General features: G+C 43.4%; 1 protein-coding gene across 1 annotated transcript in view; it reads right to left on the bottom strand.

The window, feature by feature from the left end:
- The window catches only part of GALNT12 (polypeptide N-acetylgalactosaminyltransferase 12), an 83,238-nt gene that overhangs the window by 16,214 nt on the left and 48,932 nt on the right, over nt 1–18,092 (bottom strand). The window contains exon 8 of the mRNA XM_019536696.1: nt 13,600–13,731. Within this exon, the coding sequence (XP_019392241.1) occupies nt 13,600–13,731 (132 nt within the window). The remainder of the gene's footprint in view (nt 1–13,599; nt 13,732–18,092) is intronic.

Below are 18,092 nucleotides of genomic sequence, written 5' to 3' on the forward strand. Positions count from 1 at the left end.
ATAAACAAGTGTTTATGAACCCGTGAACAACGAGACATGAAATAAAGGCACCCTTCAGAATGTGGGTTCTCTGAACAGCATAATTTTAAATAACCTTTTATGTTAGAAGAGAGGCAAGAATTTCTTATGATGATATCTTTTATTGGACCAATTGTACAGCTGGGATAGAGTTAGACAAGCTTTTGAATACAAGACATTCTTCTTTCATTTTAAAGTAACAATAACACCACTGCTGCATACACACATAAGACTGTATGTACTCGTATGCTATACAATATTAACTGAAAGGGCTGGGCCAGATGGTCCTCAAGATTTCTTCCAACCCTATGATTCTACTCAAACTTCAGTTCAGATTAATATATATCACACTGTGCCTGTTCCTATGATGCATCACAAAACATTCTCTGATGTGTGTGTCCCATGCGCAGGTGCCTCTGCTGTGCAGACATACTTCTAAACGTGTAGAGCCAATATTTCAGTCTGGCTCTAAGTTGGCCTCTTATTTTGTGAATTTAGACATAAACCAATTTCACTTGATATCCCCAATGTAGGCCTTTTAAAGGCTAAAGAACCTGATTCTGGGATACAAAAGGGGACCAAACATCTCAAAGAACTGATCTGTACCTGCATCCTTACATTGCAGACAAAATGAATGATGTGAAAATCTAGTCCTGAGATCATTCATGCGTAAAATTACCAGTGCCCTGTCCAAAACTGGAACAGATGTGAAAAGGGTTGTGAAAACTCCATTTCCTTGCATTAAATTAACATGAGACAAATTTGCTTAGCTCAAGTTCTCTTTGGCTGACAAAAGCAATGTCATAATGTTCACTGAGTTAATATCTTAGGACCAGATCCAACAAGATACCAAGAGCCCCAAATTCTTTTTTTTGATCTGACACTTATTTTTCCCCAAAATATATAAAGTTAAACCATGCAAAACAAACAGTTTAACAGACACCGAGCACAGAATTTTAAGTACTTTTCAACTTACCTTAACATTTTAGTAGAATGCTGCATTAGAAAAATAAAAACAAGAAAATGTTTGTTCTACTCATGAAGAATTTAGTGCAAACCACAAAAAATACCCATAATCCTATCCATGCAGAATTTCTCACTGTTTCTTTCTCTACATAAACTTTTGTCTCTCTTGCTGCAAATTTGCTAATAACAATTAGTCACCATTCTTTTGAAGGCTGGCACCAGTGATAAACTACAATTGTTGCAATGTCCAGAAATATTCAAGACCATTTCAAACCAGAAGGACAATTAGGGTGGGATTTTCAAAAACTGTTCATCATTGGCTCACTGACACCAATGACATCAGAGTTGGACAATCAACAATTAGTGCTTTTGAAATTTTCCCTTCTAAATAATGACAGGCTTGCCTGGGCTATTATAAATGATTTTGCTGTCACCTTCAGCCATTTGAGATTTGACTTGGGCTGAGCATTTCAAAGCAGACATCTAAGTTTGTCCCTCTGTGCCAGTGGTTTTCACGTGGGCGTCTGCTCGCAAGCTTCAGAAGGTTCACCAGCACACAAGTATCCGGGTGAGCTGCCTGAAGCCCTACAGCCAGGAAGGACTAGCCTATTCCCAGCTGGGGTGTCACGGGGCAGGGTGGGGCAAGGCTCAGGACACACAGCACTGTATGTCCAGCGGGAAGGGGGCACTTGGGGGATTGGCTGTGTATGTGGATTTGTTGGCCCACAGCTGCTGGCAGTGCAGGCTGGGGCCAGGGGTAGGGGGAACGCTTCCTCAAGGCTGTGAGCAGCTTCAAGTTCAAAGCCAGGGCAGGAGAGGAGGGTGCTGCTCCCTAACCAGCATCCTGCTTTGGCCGGAAGCTCCCTGTGCCACTCGCCCCCTCAGGCCAGGCCCCCACCTCTTGCTGGATCCTTGACAGCTGCCTGGGGCCGGCTGGGCTGTCTCTATGCCCGGCCCTGGCCTCAAGATAGAGATGGAAGGAGGCCGCACACAGGGCTCCCGGGGAGGGCACTCACTGTACAGGTCTTGTGGTGCAGCACCGCAAGCCACTGCTCCAGTGCTGTGAGGCCTGGGCCAAGCCCGAGCTTGTCCTTGCGAGCGCTGCCACCGCTGACTTGGGTCCAGCACAGAGCCCAGCCTCTCAGCTGCTCCAGGAGCCAGGTGCTGGTAAGCAGTGGGGCCCTTCACCAGCAGGCAGCTGCTGCCATGAGTCTGGGGCTCGGGGCAGCAGGTACGAAGCCTCTAGTGCCCCTCACCACAATGCCACCTGCTCCAGCTGGACTAGGAGGCAGCCCTGGGATGCTACAAAGCTGCCTGGCTCTCTGGTGCCCAGGACACCAGCAAGCAGCAGGGGAAGAGCGGGGAAACAAAACCACAGCCCCTGTACCTGCCTGCAGCCCTGCTCTTCTCATCCCAGGGATGTGGTAATTGTAGCTGAGAGCAGCTTTGCCTAGGAGTGGCAGGGATAAGTGGGATTAACACACCCATGTGGCATGAAGCTGTACATGCCTCGGCAGTTTGTGGGTGGCTTAGGGAAACCATTTCACTGCATCAGGTAACCCAGCAGTTGTTGGCCTGCTGCATACCTGTGGCTGCCTTGGGGATGAGGGCTTTAAAAGGAAAACAGTACTAAATATATCCACTTTTCCTCCTAGACTGGGTGTGTTTTTAATCACCGAATCCTTGGCTGTACAGAGAGGCCTGTGTACAGATGAAGAGGTTGGACAAGCAAAGTAAACCTCTGCCTAAGATCTGTTAGGGGAAAGCATGCGTATCTCCCACTGGTTTGTATGCATGTATCAATCTCCACCAGCGTAAGCACAGAATGAACCATTTCAGATGGTCTTAGCTTTGCTAAAGGCTTAGCTTACTTTTTTTGCAACCCTAGTGGACACATGCCAGGTATCACTTTGCATAATTTAGTCCTTTTGGCATCCTTGGTTTTAGCAGCATTGATTTTAATTTTCCTTTTGCACTTTTATTGAAAAGAACAGATGTTGCACACGTGCATGGCTGTATTTGCACAGTGATATTCAGCTTGCAAATTCAAAACACTCAAAAGTTAGGAGACGCCAAAGCTATGTTTGCCAGTACAACGTTAATACACAGCTGTTGTGTGCCTGTGAATTAGGTTGCACTCTGTAACTATACAAATACATACTTTTTTTCCCCAAAGAACACCTAGCCCTTATTAAAGGACTCCTTGTCTCAGTTGATTGTCAGTTTTTGTATCTATATTAGCCTTTTCTTTTTATAATATGCACTGTATGTGTAACTATCAATTTAATCTACGGGGTATGCAGAAAAACAGTTGCTGTGGCACAGGTGGGTCATGGAGTTTTTATAGCAGGCTCTGGGGGGCAGAAGGAAAAGGTTGAGAACCCCTGCTCTATGCAACACTGTACTCCAGGGCCTGCTAGTTGAAGGCTCAGGCACATAAAACAAAATACCATGATGTAAATAATGGTGAGGATTAACCACACAATAGCTACTCCACGGGAACTGTCCATGTGCTGCAGGCAGTGAATGAAAGCTTCCTCACGGGACATGCTCTCGCAGACTCACCGTTAACCACTGGGTGACAGCATGTACATGGGCAACCACCAAGGAACAGCTGATGCACTGTAAATCCCTACTCTTGTTTGCCTGACAGGAATTTGCTTAGGTACCTATACTCAAAGTTTCAAAGCCAAGTGCATAACATCTTGGCATTTCTATTTGTATATTTTTTCTTTCCAGAGAAACTTGCTGTTTCTGAACTTCGGAATACTTGACCAAGTAACATATATAGCATTCCATTTTCCACCTCTTCCTCCTCCAAAAAAAGAAGGAAATCAATTCTATTTTGTATAACTGCAACCTATGCAACAGCAAAGGACTTGAACCATAAAACTCAACTAACTGCAAGCAGGAACATTAACCTTGCTAACATTTCAGTCAATGCACAAGCCTGAGCAGAATCCTGCTTACTCCTCCTACATCAGCTCTGCAGGGCTAAAGACAAGTAAAAACCCTTTTTTCTCTCTGAAGTAAACAGATATAAATCTGAATATACACAGGTAGCCAATCTATTGGATGAGTGTATGCCACTTTTACATGGGCTCTTCTCAAAAGATGTGACCAACATCCTCACTTACATTACTGTAACTTTGAAACAGCAACATTAAAATAAAGATTAATTGCCCAACAGTGCTGCTTACCTGCAGCTCAAGTCCCTGCAATAAATCACTGGTACCAGCCACACTCTTGGGAAATTCCTGCACTTTTCAACAAGGCCGGGACCCTCTAGAAAGGCAAAAGCCACTGGATGCTCCATCCCAGATTACACAGACATGCAATACTACAGACTTCAGTCCCTTCTGTTTCTTTTAAAACTGATACTAGGTTTTGCAAGCAGTGAGGGAGAGGTGACAGCTATAAAGAAAGTAGAAGAGGGGATGCTCTGCTAATGACTTGACTGGAGTTCTGCATTCTTGAATTGGACAACAGACCTCAAAGTCTAATAACCAATAAAGCTATGTAAAGTAGGGCCTGAGTGCCAAATTGCCGCTGTGCAAGTTCCTCTGATAGAGGAACTGTGGTCAGCGTGCACCTTTGGAAGAAGCCTCAGAGCTAATAAAATGTACCTTGGCAGTTTCAAGGACTTGTAAGACCCGGTGAGTTGTAATAATTTTTAGTACTGTATTTCTCAACTCATTTAGCTTTGGGCTGGAAGATCATCTCTCCTTAAGGCCAGTCACTACAAACTGCAAGTTATCTGGATAATTTAAAATTATACATGCGTGCCCCCCCCCCCACACACACACACACATTCCTAAGGCATGTACCTTGGATTTTCCTGGCAAGGCACATGGTTTGAAAAAGGGCATCAAGTAACATGTGACCCAATTCAAATTTAGAGTGAGAATGATACCTAAACATTGTGGAAGACTGAAAAGAGAACTGGGCATTAGAGGGGTCCCAATGACAACTAGTGGCAATCTGATGGATGCTTTTGCTGCAACCAAAGCAGTTTTTAAGAATACACAACAAAGAACAGAGTCAGTCTAATGACCATAACGGGCTTGTGTCAACGTAACTGGTTTATATGCTAGTGTGAATGTTGGAGGGACTAGTTAAGCCTTGCATTGGATCAAAATACGCTGTAATTTCTAAGCAAGATAGCAAGCAAAGTGGTAAGGACTTTTTTAGATGCAATGATTCCTCTGAGACAATCTAAAGAGAATCTGATATAAATAATATGTTTTTCTGTGCTCTTGTACAGAAACATTTCATTTCATTTGAGATTTTCTGCTCAAAGTCTGTAGACTCTTCAGTATCTCTCAAGAAAAGGCCAGTCAGTGCCTTTGCTCCAAATGAGCATGGCACCCTGAAGCGCAGGGTCTCCAGCAGGGAGCTGAACTTGATAGCACTTTCAAGGCAGGAATTGAAAAGCTGCAGAGATCTTAGGCAGGCCCCAAACCATGCAGCCCTCTGGGAACCATAAGCACAGGGCTACATCCCCCCCTACTGCCCTCTGGAAAGCATGATGGTCTGGGTACTCTACCACCCACTAGTGGCATTGCAGCATCAGTGTGATCCCAAAAAGGTAACCGTTTTATTTGGAATTGGTCCAAGTATACTGCAGATGCTTCTGTCTAGGGACATTTGTAAACTGGTTTCTGGTTTTCTCTCCAGGCTGCAGCTCTGCTCCTCTAGCTGTGCTGCTCTGCCTCTACTTTTCCCAAGTGTTTCCCATAACACCTGCCTCCCCCAGGGGGGAACAGAACCGGAAAACAAGACACAGAGGGTTTGGCAGGGTTTGGGATCCAAAGAACGAGAATCCTAGTTACAGCAGGGAAGCATGGGTAAATCCTGGCTCTGGCAATGGATGTAGGGGTCTCCTAGCTCAGGCAGTGGCAGCAAGTGTGTGTCTCCAGTCTCCCATGGGGCAGGGTCCCCTGGTCCCAGCAGGAGGGACATTCCAGAGGAGGGAAGCAGGAGAGCACACACTGATAGTCTGCCCTGCTCTCTCTCCCCCTGGGGCATGGGGGGGGGGGGGTGTCAGGGCAATGGCATCAGTACGATGCTGAAGGACTCCGTTGTGCTCTGTATGGCATACAAATGCTAGAAGCAAAGCAACACAGTGTTGCATAGAGCAGGCACTTCTAAACAGCACCTCATTCTAACACACACTGTTTTGGATGGCTTCCAAGAGTATGTCCATCTGTCCTGCTTGGCTTTCGAAGAACCGAAAGGCTTCTGAAAGCTTTGTATGTGACATTCGGCCCCACCCTGGGGGAGGCACGTCTGACTATGATGTTATAATGGAAAATTTGGAACTGGCAGCTCTGCTAGCCGCACTCCCTGTAAACCATTCAGGAGTGTCAGTAGACTATGAGGCCTGTCCCTTATGGAACCAGAGGTAATGATCACTGCAGTCCAGGGATGTGGTGGTATACCATATACTTCACAGTCTTCTGGACTCCCTCTCATTGCTCTGTATACTCGTAAATCAATCATGTGTGAACAGCTTTCTAGTGGCAAAGCCCTTGCCCCTCTCTAGGCCCATCTCATGTTGTCATGCTCTGTATGATCAACATCAAACTTTGGCAGCTTCGTAATCATCACGAGTGTGGAGATCTCCTTTTTTACTCCATTTAGTGTACTTTCATCCTCCTACCATCATCAGACATGGACATGACAGTAATCATTGCTATGGACACTTTCCTCACTCTTGGCTCCATTACTCCTAACCGCTTTGAAGAACTGCATGCTGATCATGCTTACAACCCTGAGACCATCTAGTTTTTGATGCCTGTGATATTTTTTGGAAGTGCAGGGGTGTTTTGTGTCAATTTTCCTTTGTTTCCAGTTTCCAAGGTCTTATGTGAAGATTTTCTACTTTGTATTTCTTTGGGAAGATTTTGCTGATGACCAGAAAAATGGAGTAAAATGCAGATTTACCCATTTGCTGGAAGAAAACACAGATTTATCATTTTAGCAGAGAAACCCACAGATAGTGCAAATTTTCACTGAGCACAGGCTTGCAAAGTTCCAGCCTACAGGGGGCTGAGGGGAGTTGGAGGAGGATGGTCAGGCAGGGAGTACCAAGTGCATGTACATGCACATAGCCCCAGGCACCCTGGAGAGTAGCTCCTGCAGGTAAGTGGGAGAGAAGAGATTGAGGCCCTCATAGGGAGGGAGGGAGTTGGGCAGACCTTGGGCTGCTGCCTAGCTGGGCAGTGCATGAGGCCTGGGGCAGAAATGTGTGGCCACAGGGCCCCAACAGGGAGCAGGACAGGGCCACAGGCAGCTCGTCCAGGGGTCAGGCAGGGTGAAGCTGGATCCTCATTGCTGCATGTGCCCCGGACGGCATGGGGGGCCTGCACCCTCAGGCTCTGTGTGCAGTGCACCCGTTCCAGGTTTGGGCTCCTGCCCTGCTGTCCTCCTCCAAGGCCTCCGCAGCCCAGCAGGTGCAACCTGGTGTTGCACTGAACAGTGTGGCCATGCAGGAAAACTGCTTGCTGCTGCGTGCTCCACACTACCCTGGCGAAGCATCCCCTGCATGCGCAGAGGCGGTGGTGCAGGGTTGTGCCCCTTGCTGCAGCCCTGTGCACAGAGGACACATTGCCAGGATAGCATGGAGCTTGTAGTGGCAAGCAGCTTTCCTGCATGGCCACACTGTTCCACGCACAGCCAGGTTGCACCCACTGGCTGCAGAGGCCCTGCGGGAGGGCAGCAGGGCAGGAGCCCGACGCTACAGCAGGCAATGTGCACCTGTTCCTGCCTCACACATAAATATGGAGGAGTGCAGTTCTCCCCTGGCCCCTGGGAGTGTGTGCAGTCGTGGGGAGCCTGCTCCACCCTCACCCGAGCCGGGGGCTGGGGTGGGGGCAGGCTTCGCTCTGCTGCAGCAGCCATTGTCTTCTGCTGGAAGCAGGGGGCTGTGGACCTGAGTCCCTAGCCCCATAGCCCCTCTGGCAGGGCTGGAGTGGCAGAGGGCTGTGGAGGCCTTACATTTTACACACAGTTTTCAGGGTTTTTATCAGAGAATTTGCATTTTTTTTTAATCAGGGGATACCAGGATGCTGCTGATGACTGCATCCTCATGTTCCTCCTCCTAACTCAGCAGAAACTGCTCAGTTTTCTAAAAGAACTGCATTAAGCAGTTTCCTCATATCTCGTGTTCATTTTTGTCATCTAGAATTAGGCCCAGCATCATCAGAAATGCCTTCTTAGGTGATGAAGATATTAGCTTGGTATTAGCCACTCCTGTTAAATGTTTTTGATACATTGCAAAATGAATTATCACTTTTTAGCCATGTTGAACACTCTTTGGTTAGGCTACTGGAAATACAGACTTCATTTGCCTGGAAATATGGAGTTCTATTGCTTTTCAAACTCATACGGATTTCTTCTTTTTGCAGCTTCTTTAATCCTTAAGGCCTACAGCTGTTTTCTCTCCCTGCTTCTGGGCAAGATGGCTGCTTCCCCATATTTTTCTGCCTGCTGTTCCATTTATCAGCAAGCCTTCATCTTAATAGAGATTATTTTTCTCTGCTTGTCCCTCTTCACCTCTTCTCCAGTCTGATGCAGTATAGTACTTTTCTGAGCTTTATCTGTTTTCCCTTCTCATTTTACAGTTCAACCCTACCAGCTCATTCCATTCTGCAGGTTGCAGAAAACATATTTTCTTTCCACCTCCCTCTTCCGTTTATTAATTTTCCTTTGATCTCAGTTCTCTCCAGAGAAAGGCTACAGCAAATTCTGTCACCATATTGTGTTATGATGAAGGAAGGACAAAGTAGTACAGACAATGGCATGAATTTCAACAGAGGCAAAGTGCTTTACTCAGGATAACCCAGAAGTGATAGAGATAATTGGTACTATATTTCCAGATATACCACAATATCTTAACCTCTTAAGTGCCTGCTCACCAAAGCTGAGGTCAAAAGGAAGATAGAAAAAGAGACCAGTTCAAGTCAAAACAAAGGACAAAGCAGAGAAACAATGGTCTCAAGTTGTAGCAAGGGAAGTTGAGGTTAGATATTAGTAAAAAGTCTCTCACCAGGAGGGTAGTAAAACACTGAAACAGGTTAACCAGAGAGGTGGTGGAATCTCCATCCCTGGAGATTTTTAAGACCCGGCTAAACAACGCCTTGGCTGGGATGATTTAGTTGGGAATGGTCCTGTTTTGAGCAAGGGGTTGGACTAAATGGTCCCCTGAGCCTGAGGTCCCTTCCAGCCCTAATTTTCTATGCTTCAATGATTCTGTGACTGATGGGTAAAATTCTCAGAAGTGCCCAACTCCCCTTTTTTTAAATGAGATAGAAAAATCTGAAAATTTTACTCTAAGCCCAAAGACAAACAGTAAAAAAAAAAAAAAAAAAGAAAATACAAAGCACACAGTGAAAGAGAGTTGGGAAAGCTGTTAGTCAATCTTTTAGGCACCAGATGTCCTTCCTCAGGTCAGGGATCTTCTCCTGGAACACCTGACAAATGTGATAACTATGTTGCTATCCTGCCACTTATTTCTTACAATTTTATATCTTTTATGGCCCTAGTATCACAATATCTACTCAAAAATCCTGACCAAAATGAACAGAATTTCTATGATATAGACACTAGTAGAAAAAAATAACACTTTCAAAGTCTGATTCTGTTCTGATTAGTAACGATACCATGGACTTCCACGCTTATTGTGTTTCAAAGATTCTGGTACAATGTGCACTCATATAAGAAGGTATTTTTTCTGATTTCCATGTCTGCAAACTCAAAATGAACTCCTTAATAGGTCTGCATCAATGAAACCAAATACAGCTCAGGCAAACCTTTTAAAGTCTTGGTCACTTATGGGTTTAACAGTTTAAATAAGGCTTTAGGAACTTAACTGTAGGCAACCAGGTTAATAGATTTTGCGCATACTAGGAAAAACAATAGCAAAAATACTACTGTTGACATTTACTGTGGCCCTAATGTATAACATGGAAGAATTAAATTTTGCTTAGTGATTCTTACATTGAGCTTAACAATGCAGTAAATTTTAGAAAGCCCTCCAATCTCACTTAAAAGATTTCAAGTGATGGAAAATTTGTTTGGCAAACTGTTCTAATGGTTAAATGCCATGAATGTTAAATAGAATTGTTTAACAAGACAACGTTTTCAAGCATATTTCTGTGAACCAAAAAACCACTGCACAGCCATTTCAATTTCCAAGAGTGTGACCAACCATTCACTGAAATCAACAGATGGGATTCTGGCTATACATAGATCAGTTGAATCATTGGGCATAATTTTTGTTTTATCACTTTTCAGGGTATATCTCCACTTAAAATTATATCTTCACATCTTTCCTGCCCAACATGGTGTATTCCATATGCTTACATGACTGAACTTCACTTTTTTACAAGCAGTAGTTGAGGGCTAAACCTGCAGAAATTCCAGCATTCACTCAGTGCTAACTTAGGTACTGGAAGCAGTCTAGCTGCACTAACACAGTACTCTCTTGGGCTCAGGAACCCTGCAAAAAGATGACCAGATTGCTTCCAATACCCAAGCTAGCTTAGGTCATCTCTGCATGGCTGTGCACTGTGCCATGCAAAATACCTTATGTATAGCTTCTGATCTGGCCAGGGATAATGGAAAATGGGAAATGACACAGTCTGACAAGATGAATTCCTGAAGTAGATTTAGTTTTAAAATTGTGACTTCCTTCTCTTGACTTCCTCACAGAAACACCCTAGGTGTCTTACTGAGTTGAGGGGAAACAGAAGCATGCCGAGCACCTAAAAGATGCCTGCTCTCGACCATCTGCTGAAGACATACACTTGCCAGTTTGCTCAGCATTCCCAAGGAGATGTTTTATACTGCTCCCTTCATTCTCAAATAGCAGCAGGTGGCATATATCTTATTCTTATCCCCATTCTCTTTAACAATGTGTTCAGGTTTCTGCTCTCATGGCCCAGTATCCTGAGAGTGCCTGGCAAATATGCAAGTCCCAGGATAGCATTAAAATAGAAGTTCCAATGCATCCATCAGCCCACTACACGAACTCCCTACTTGAGACAGAATTTCTTGTTGTGATCGTACAGAAGTCAGGCCAGCTGTGCTCAAAGCTGTGCTTTCAGAGCTGAAAGATTTTCAGAGGGCTTTGAGAGAGTTTTCTGACCATTACACTGGTCATTGGTACAACACCATTGGTTAAATCTTTCATCCTTCATTACTGACAAAGTGGACTGAGGGAGCTAAATGCTATTTCACTTCCTGTATCCAGGGCCCCTGGCAGACATTAAACCAATGGCACGGGTAGCATTGGAGGAATTTTATGCCCCACGCTCCACCAGTTCTGGCAGAGAACAATTTACTTAGCCCCAAGACAGTCCAGGGACCACTCAGCTACACACGCATGGTTTTTAGAAGTCCTGGGGCTCTGGGATCGGGGAGTGTCTCCCCCATTCCAGGGTCCCCATTTGTTGAGATCTCCACAGTGGGGTTCAGCCCCACTTCCCCAACCCTCAATTTTAAAGTGCCTTGGCCTGCTGCCTGGCAGGCAGGAAAGGTTTCTGAGCTTGAGAGTTTCCAGGTTCTCCATGGGGGGGCAGGGAAGCATCACTTAACTGCACCCCTCCCTCCCCTCTAGAAAAACCTTGAAACCTGCTCCCAAGCAGCCCATGTTCAGCAATGGAACACCTGCCTTGGTCCTGAAGCCAGCCCCAGCCCCATGCCCATGCTGACAACAGGCTGGTTGCTTGATTTATGGAACCATAAAAATGAGCTACAAAGATGTTCCACGTATTTTCTGGAATATTGTGTCTGGTTTGCCTCATTTACGGTGCTATAAATCAGCTGACTGTGTAGCACTGTTACTATTTGTGGTGTGATTAACACAATAACTGAACCACAATTGTAATAAGTGTTAAGGGCCTCCACAGCACATCCAAAGCTACTGAACTGCAGTTCGGGGCACTTATAGAACAGTTTAGCATTCTGTTTCAATCTGTGGTGAAACAGAACTCCCTTGTATCAACACAGGCTAAAATTAAAATGGAGGACAGCCCTCCCACTTTTCATCCCAACAGCCTGAATTTCAGAACCACTTCTTCAGAGACCACGCCCAGAAGGGACTTGAATCTGCATTTTTTGCTTTTCCTCAAAGTGCTCTAGCCATCAGGCCATGGAATAGGTCATCCCCACGTCCTTCTCAAGCCCTCTTCCTGAAGCTGCTCCATCATACTTTGGATTTAAAATGTATTGGATAAAATAGATAAAAGGCAGTATAGTAGCTTCTGCTCCATTTAAAGTCCAAGACTTGAACCCAGATCCCTGTCCCATCCAGGGCAATGTACAACTCACTGAGTTACATTTGCTATGGCTTGTTCTACTACATATCTCCTTCTCTTGGCTGCCTAGTGGATCAACTTTAAGAGGGTTGGAGAGGGGCCTACGTGATGCTCCAAGCTTCCTCCATCCAAGGAAGTGACCAACACACAGAGCTATAGAATGAAGTCCATCAACTTTCTGGCCCTTCGTATCTTTTCCATGTGATGAATTGATAGGACAACTTAAACTTGAGAGATGAAGTACGCCTTCAGTCCTGCTTAGCCCATGTTCTCATGGTTACAGCATTATCCTAGAAACTGGGAGATATGAATTCAAGCCACTTCAGGGTGAGAGGAGCCTAAGGCTTGGGTTTCTGACTTTGAAGACAAGTGGCGTATTCACTGGATTAAAGGCAGGCTCTCCTATTCATCTAACAATAACTAAACGCTTTTTTCTCTGGCCAAAGTCCTAGAGACTTATGCAGATTTATATGGAATTTACATGCTTCTGCTAAATTAGGATTGCACAGCACAAGCAGAGGTGGATAACTACTTAGCCATAATGGATTGCTTCTGAATATGCATGGTAGGCACAGGTGGGTTTAACACTGTAAGTGGGAGTCAGGTTGGAGAGAGACCAGTATCTGCATTTTAAATATATAATGGGGGACTTAGGATCTGCTCTGTCAAATCCCAAACATAGGCAATCTCAAGGAGGACTCTTATTTCCTGTAACCACGGTTCTGGTCAGTGCAGGCAGTTCATGCTAAATTTGCCCCTGACGGAGGCAGCAGTCGATAATGTTCTCTATAAGGCTCTATGGCTTTAGAATACCATCCTGAACCTGGTCCAAATTTGATGGCCTTCTGCAGGGCTCATCAGTGAAAAGCAAGGGAAGGTGCGGTTATTTCCGAACAGCCAGAATGGTTTTAATTTTATGACTTGGATATGACTAGCAAGGTTACAGATTTACAGACTATTAATTTCTTAATTTTCAAATTAAAAGCAAAAAGCATAGCACAAAACCCTCATGAATCTTTTTTCTTACCTATACATTTTAAGCAATCTGACAGCTATGTTACCATCATCTTTACACTTTTAAAACATTGTTTTAAGCTGTAAGGCTTTAATTTCTTGGTCTAAATAGCACTTTTTCAGCTTAGTGTCTGAAATTCAGTATCTGCTCAACCTAATTAAATTCTACCAAAATATTCTACCATCATCAAAATAAAAACATGAGACGTACTTCTCTTCCATATTTTACTAACCCAACAGAGAAGACTCCTTCCAAATAATGAAAAATCTCATTGCCTACCATTCCAAAGAAGCCAAGCCTGTCTTCAGGTACATGGAGTTCTGGGTAAATATTCTCTAAGAACCATTTGAAGTCCTTACATTTGAGCTTTTCTCGAAGCACTCTCCTTTCTGTCACATCTCCATATGGCTCCTAAAAGAAAGAAAAAACCCCCCGAAAATAACTACAGTAGATGTTTCAATAGATTAGCTATATAAACTGTAAAAACATTCTTATCATACTGTGGTTGCTTAGGAAAACTCCCACCATCAAGCCCTAGATTTGATTTCATTACTCTTAACATTGGGAGAGAAATTTCAACACAGATCACATTAATTTTTTTTTTAATATAAGAAAATAGTTAAGTATACAGTAAGATATTCACAGCTAAAGCTTTTTGACTGGACATTTGAAAATCTTTTTAAAAAAGTGCATGAATTTAAGAGTGCTAAATTATTCTCAGTACCCACTTACAAAATTGGCTTTAAAGATATCATTAAACTAAAATCTGTTAAAATTTATAATTCTCTGTTAAGGTTCCTTATGAACATTACAGATCTTGCTAATTTGGACATTCACTAATAGAGAGCCAACTCTAAAAAAAGACAACATAAATCTGCCAGAGAGCCACTACTCAAACTTTTGACTGATCGTGTTTCTTCAAATCTATTTGCAAAATCCAATTCTTTCCACAATCCAAGGTTTTAAACACGTGTGCCATGAATCCCTGCTTGCAAACCCTAGCTTTGAGAGATTGCAGCCACCTTTTCCTCATTCCCTTTTAATCAAAGCGAACTTTCTAGCCCTTCTGGCTGTGAAAATAACCTTGAAAACACTAACCAAGAAAAAAGCAAGGCATAGATACCTACTTGAATCTGCAAGTAATATAAAGCTATGGCTAGGAGGTATGAATTCCCACATTCATCTCGAGAAAGGCTGCCTGAAGTCAAGTACTGAAGCCATTAAATCTGGCATCTTTCTGATCTCTCATGGCTTCAATACTTATGGTTTCATGGGGCAAAAGGCCTGCATGTAGCACTTTGTCTCAGGGTGTGAGATTCTCCCCAAATATATTTAGTACCACTTGGGTATGTTGGACTCTGGCATGGTAGCTGTGCACGACAGAGACCACCAAAACCCCTTTCTGAAGTCAGCGCTGGGTATCCGTCTGGTGCTGGGAGACAGCTTGGCAATTCTGAAGGAATATGGAGACAAAAATATCAACCAACTGCCAACAAAGCAACAAACCTTGGAAGAGACCACAACATACAGAGACGCAGATGGCCAAACTTAGAACTAAGATTAGCCAGTGAATAGAAAGGGCAGTGAAGCACTAAGGCAGCTGGAAAGGAGTGTGTTTTCTTCTGGCCAGGGATGCTGCTTTGTACTCCCTCTCCTACCAATTAGAATGCACAGAGCATTCCTTCAACTAACCTCAGTGCATCTATCTATCACACCCAATGTGATTTTGAAACTCTGCTCAATTTCCCCAAAGCTCTGAAAGCATCAGAATGGTGGGAAAAATACAGAATAAGGCTGTAAAAGCTGGAAATTTGATAAAATATAAGTGAACTAATATGTGCCTCAGCACCGCACATGAAATGGACAGCAGCTCTTCTTCCATATGAACGTGCATCTAATCACTTGTTTGAATGCACAGAAGTGCTTCATGTGCTTTTTCCATTGCTGGATTTTTCATTAATCAGCACTGGCTTGCCCCGAATGCTTTTCTCTACAGGCAGATTATAATAGCAATTGTCTACCTGTCCTTGTAGACGCTGAGAAAAGCAAACAAATGATGTCAGAAGTTCTGATCCTCTTTCTGATCACTCAGAACTAAGAAACAGACAAACTCCTCTAAAAGCTGAGTAGAACAATGAAGGATGTAAGCAGCAGCAGCAGTAATCTCTCAGTACGGGTATGACAAGTCTTTCAGTAAATAAGGAAGTCACTGGTGAGCCCTTAGATGACAGAGGAGGCCGATTCAAGATGCACATGTTTCACTGCAGACCTGGCAAATAGTCCCAGGAGGGAGAAGTAGATCCTGGTGATGTCGGGTCTCTCTTTTGTCTCTCATCTAACTGCTTCCAAAATGAGGCGAGTTTACATGACATGAACGATGCCTTGCCGTACATCATGGTGCCACTGGGGATGATTCGATGCTTGAGTCTCCCAGGTTTTGAGGTTAATATTGCATTACTTCAGTTAACCTTCAAGGTGTCTTTGAATCTCTTCTTTTGCCCACCTCTAGAGTGGTGGCCAGTGGTGAGTTGGGAGTATAGTACCTGTTCTGGGAACCAGTTGTCAGGCATCCTTATAGCATATCCTGTCTGATAGAGTTGGTGGCGTACAAAAATGGCTTCAATGTTGGTGGTTTTCGCTTGAGCCAGAATACTGGTGTATGTTCTTCTGTCTTTCAAATTGATATGGAGGATCTCTCAAAGACATTACCAACAGTAACAGTCCAGAGCTTCCAGGTGTTTCCAATACATCATCCAAGTTTAACATCCATACAACAGGGTAGGCGTGACAACAGCCTGATGCAGAGTTTAGTTTAAGTCCTGATATCATGATTATCAAAAGACACTATTTTGGAGATGTCAAAAGGCAGCACTGAGAAATTTTATCTTGTGTTGAATATTGTCATTTATGTTTTCTTTTTGGGACAATTTGAAAATATACAATATAAGCTTAGTTGCAATCATTTTCAACATCCAAGCAAGAGATAAATCAGTCTGGGGTAAAAAGAAAAAACAGAAATCTTTCTATAAAACAAAAGTTCTCTTCCACCCTTTTCCTAGGTCTGGTTAAGAAAAAAAGGGAAATTTGGGGAAAAATTCAAAATAAACATCAATATGATTTTATTTTCCAAAGAATGAAGAGCAAAATATTTTTGGAGTATAGTTTACAGTGTTATCCTTGGTGCTGAATTTGAGTCCCTCAAAAAGTTTTCTTGCAACTCCAAAGCATTTCAAACAAAGTGACTATTTAAAAAACCCACCTTCAGTCCTGCTTCTGCATTACAATTCCCATATGCCAGATTTCTCATGTAACCCATAGTACATGCACTTTCATCCCCCAATCAATAAAGGACGCTGCCATCTTCACTATAGAACAGGAGAGAGTACAGGGGTCCTCTTTGCTGGGTTGCTGCCTGTTTGCCTATCACTGGTGATTTCAGCGCAGGGGCAGAAGATGCGGGTGTGAAGATGATGGGAGCAGAATGGTTTAAGCAGTTGCAGCCCTGAAGTACCCAGCACAACAGAGTTCTTCCCCCACCCCACTTCTCCCTCAGCTGAAACACCGTGACCATGTTGTAACACCAGGAAATATTTCTACACTGAAGATTGTTTGTTTGACAAAAAAAGACCTGCACTTTGCAAACACTGCCAAATGAAATATGAGTTTCCGAACACTACAAGGATGACCAAGTATGTCTTTGCATCCCCAACAAGCACACATTAAAAATGTCTTTCATGTGTGGAAATGAAGGCCAAGAAGGAAAGCTTTAGGTAAACAGAGGCTCACAGTTGTTATACTTGCAACATTCCTTGATCCTGTAGTTCTGCTTCTGACAGATCAGTATCTGGGAGCATTGTACACTTAAGTTTGCCTCTGCAGTCATCACAAAACCATGGGACACTCAACTATATAAAAAGAAAGACTTCCAGCAATGTCCTCATGTAAAAAACAAGACAATGTCTGAGTATCAAGAAAAAAATTGACTAAGCTCTCATAGGAGTGATGATATGTGGCCCACCATCAGTTGATGAAAATAGTCATGGTATAGACCATTCTATCACTCACCCAGAAGTTATATTTTGAGCATGTTTCTTCTACAGTCAGAATATAAACGCGTGGTACGAACTGTGCAAGGACTAGTCAATGGGACATTTTGGCAGTACTTAAAAATGGGTGAAAATAAAAGAAAAAGTCATACTTCAGAGTATTAGCACTGAAATATGTGAAATGCTAGAGAAGTTTGGAAGCTGAAAGGCATTCACTCTGCTGACAACGCCAGCCATATGAAAGCAACATAAAACATCATAATGGACAAATATTCGCATATTACTGCACTTCCCAAGGCCCAAACCTGCTTCTTTATGATTCCATGAAGTTGGACACATTGAAAAAGACGGCTAAAAAGAGCAAGGGAAACTTCAAATTTATGAAAACTACTCTTAGTGAAGCTGTAGCCATTAAGATGCCACAGGAAGAAAAGCCTGGTAAGAACAAAAGTGAAGATTTCTAACAAAACAATATGGGTGATATGTGCAGTCAAGCCATTTTAACATATATTAAAACCAAGGCCACTCAGAAACGGACAGCTAAACATCTTAAAGCATTTAAGTCAATGGGACACCTTTTGAGGATACCTTCTGAGTTCTCCTGCAGAGCTCCCTGGAGACTCTACAGCCCATTGCTTCTGCAATCACTGTTATCTAAATTAGGTAAAGCATTCTGATGAAACATTCCTCAATTTAGGGTGAAGTTAAAGTCACTTTTTTTCTGAG

This window comes from Crocodylus porosus, unplaced genomic scaffold, assembly GCF_001723895.1.
Source record: "Crocodylus porosus isolate Cpor-Errol unplaced genomic scaffold, CroPor_comp1, whole genome shotgun sequence".
NCBI lineage: Eukaryota > Metazoa > Chordata > Crocodylia > Crocodylidae > Crocodylus > Crocodylus porosus.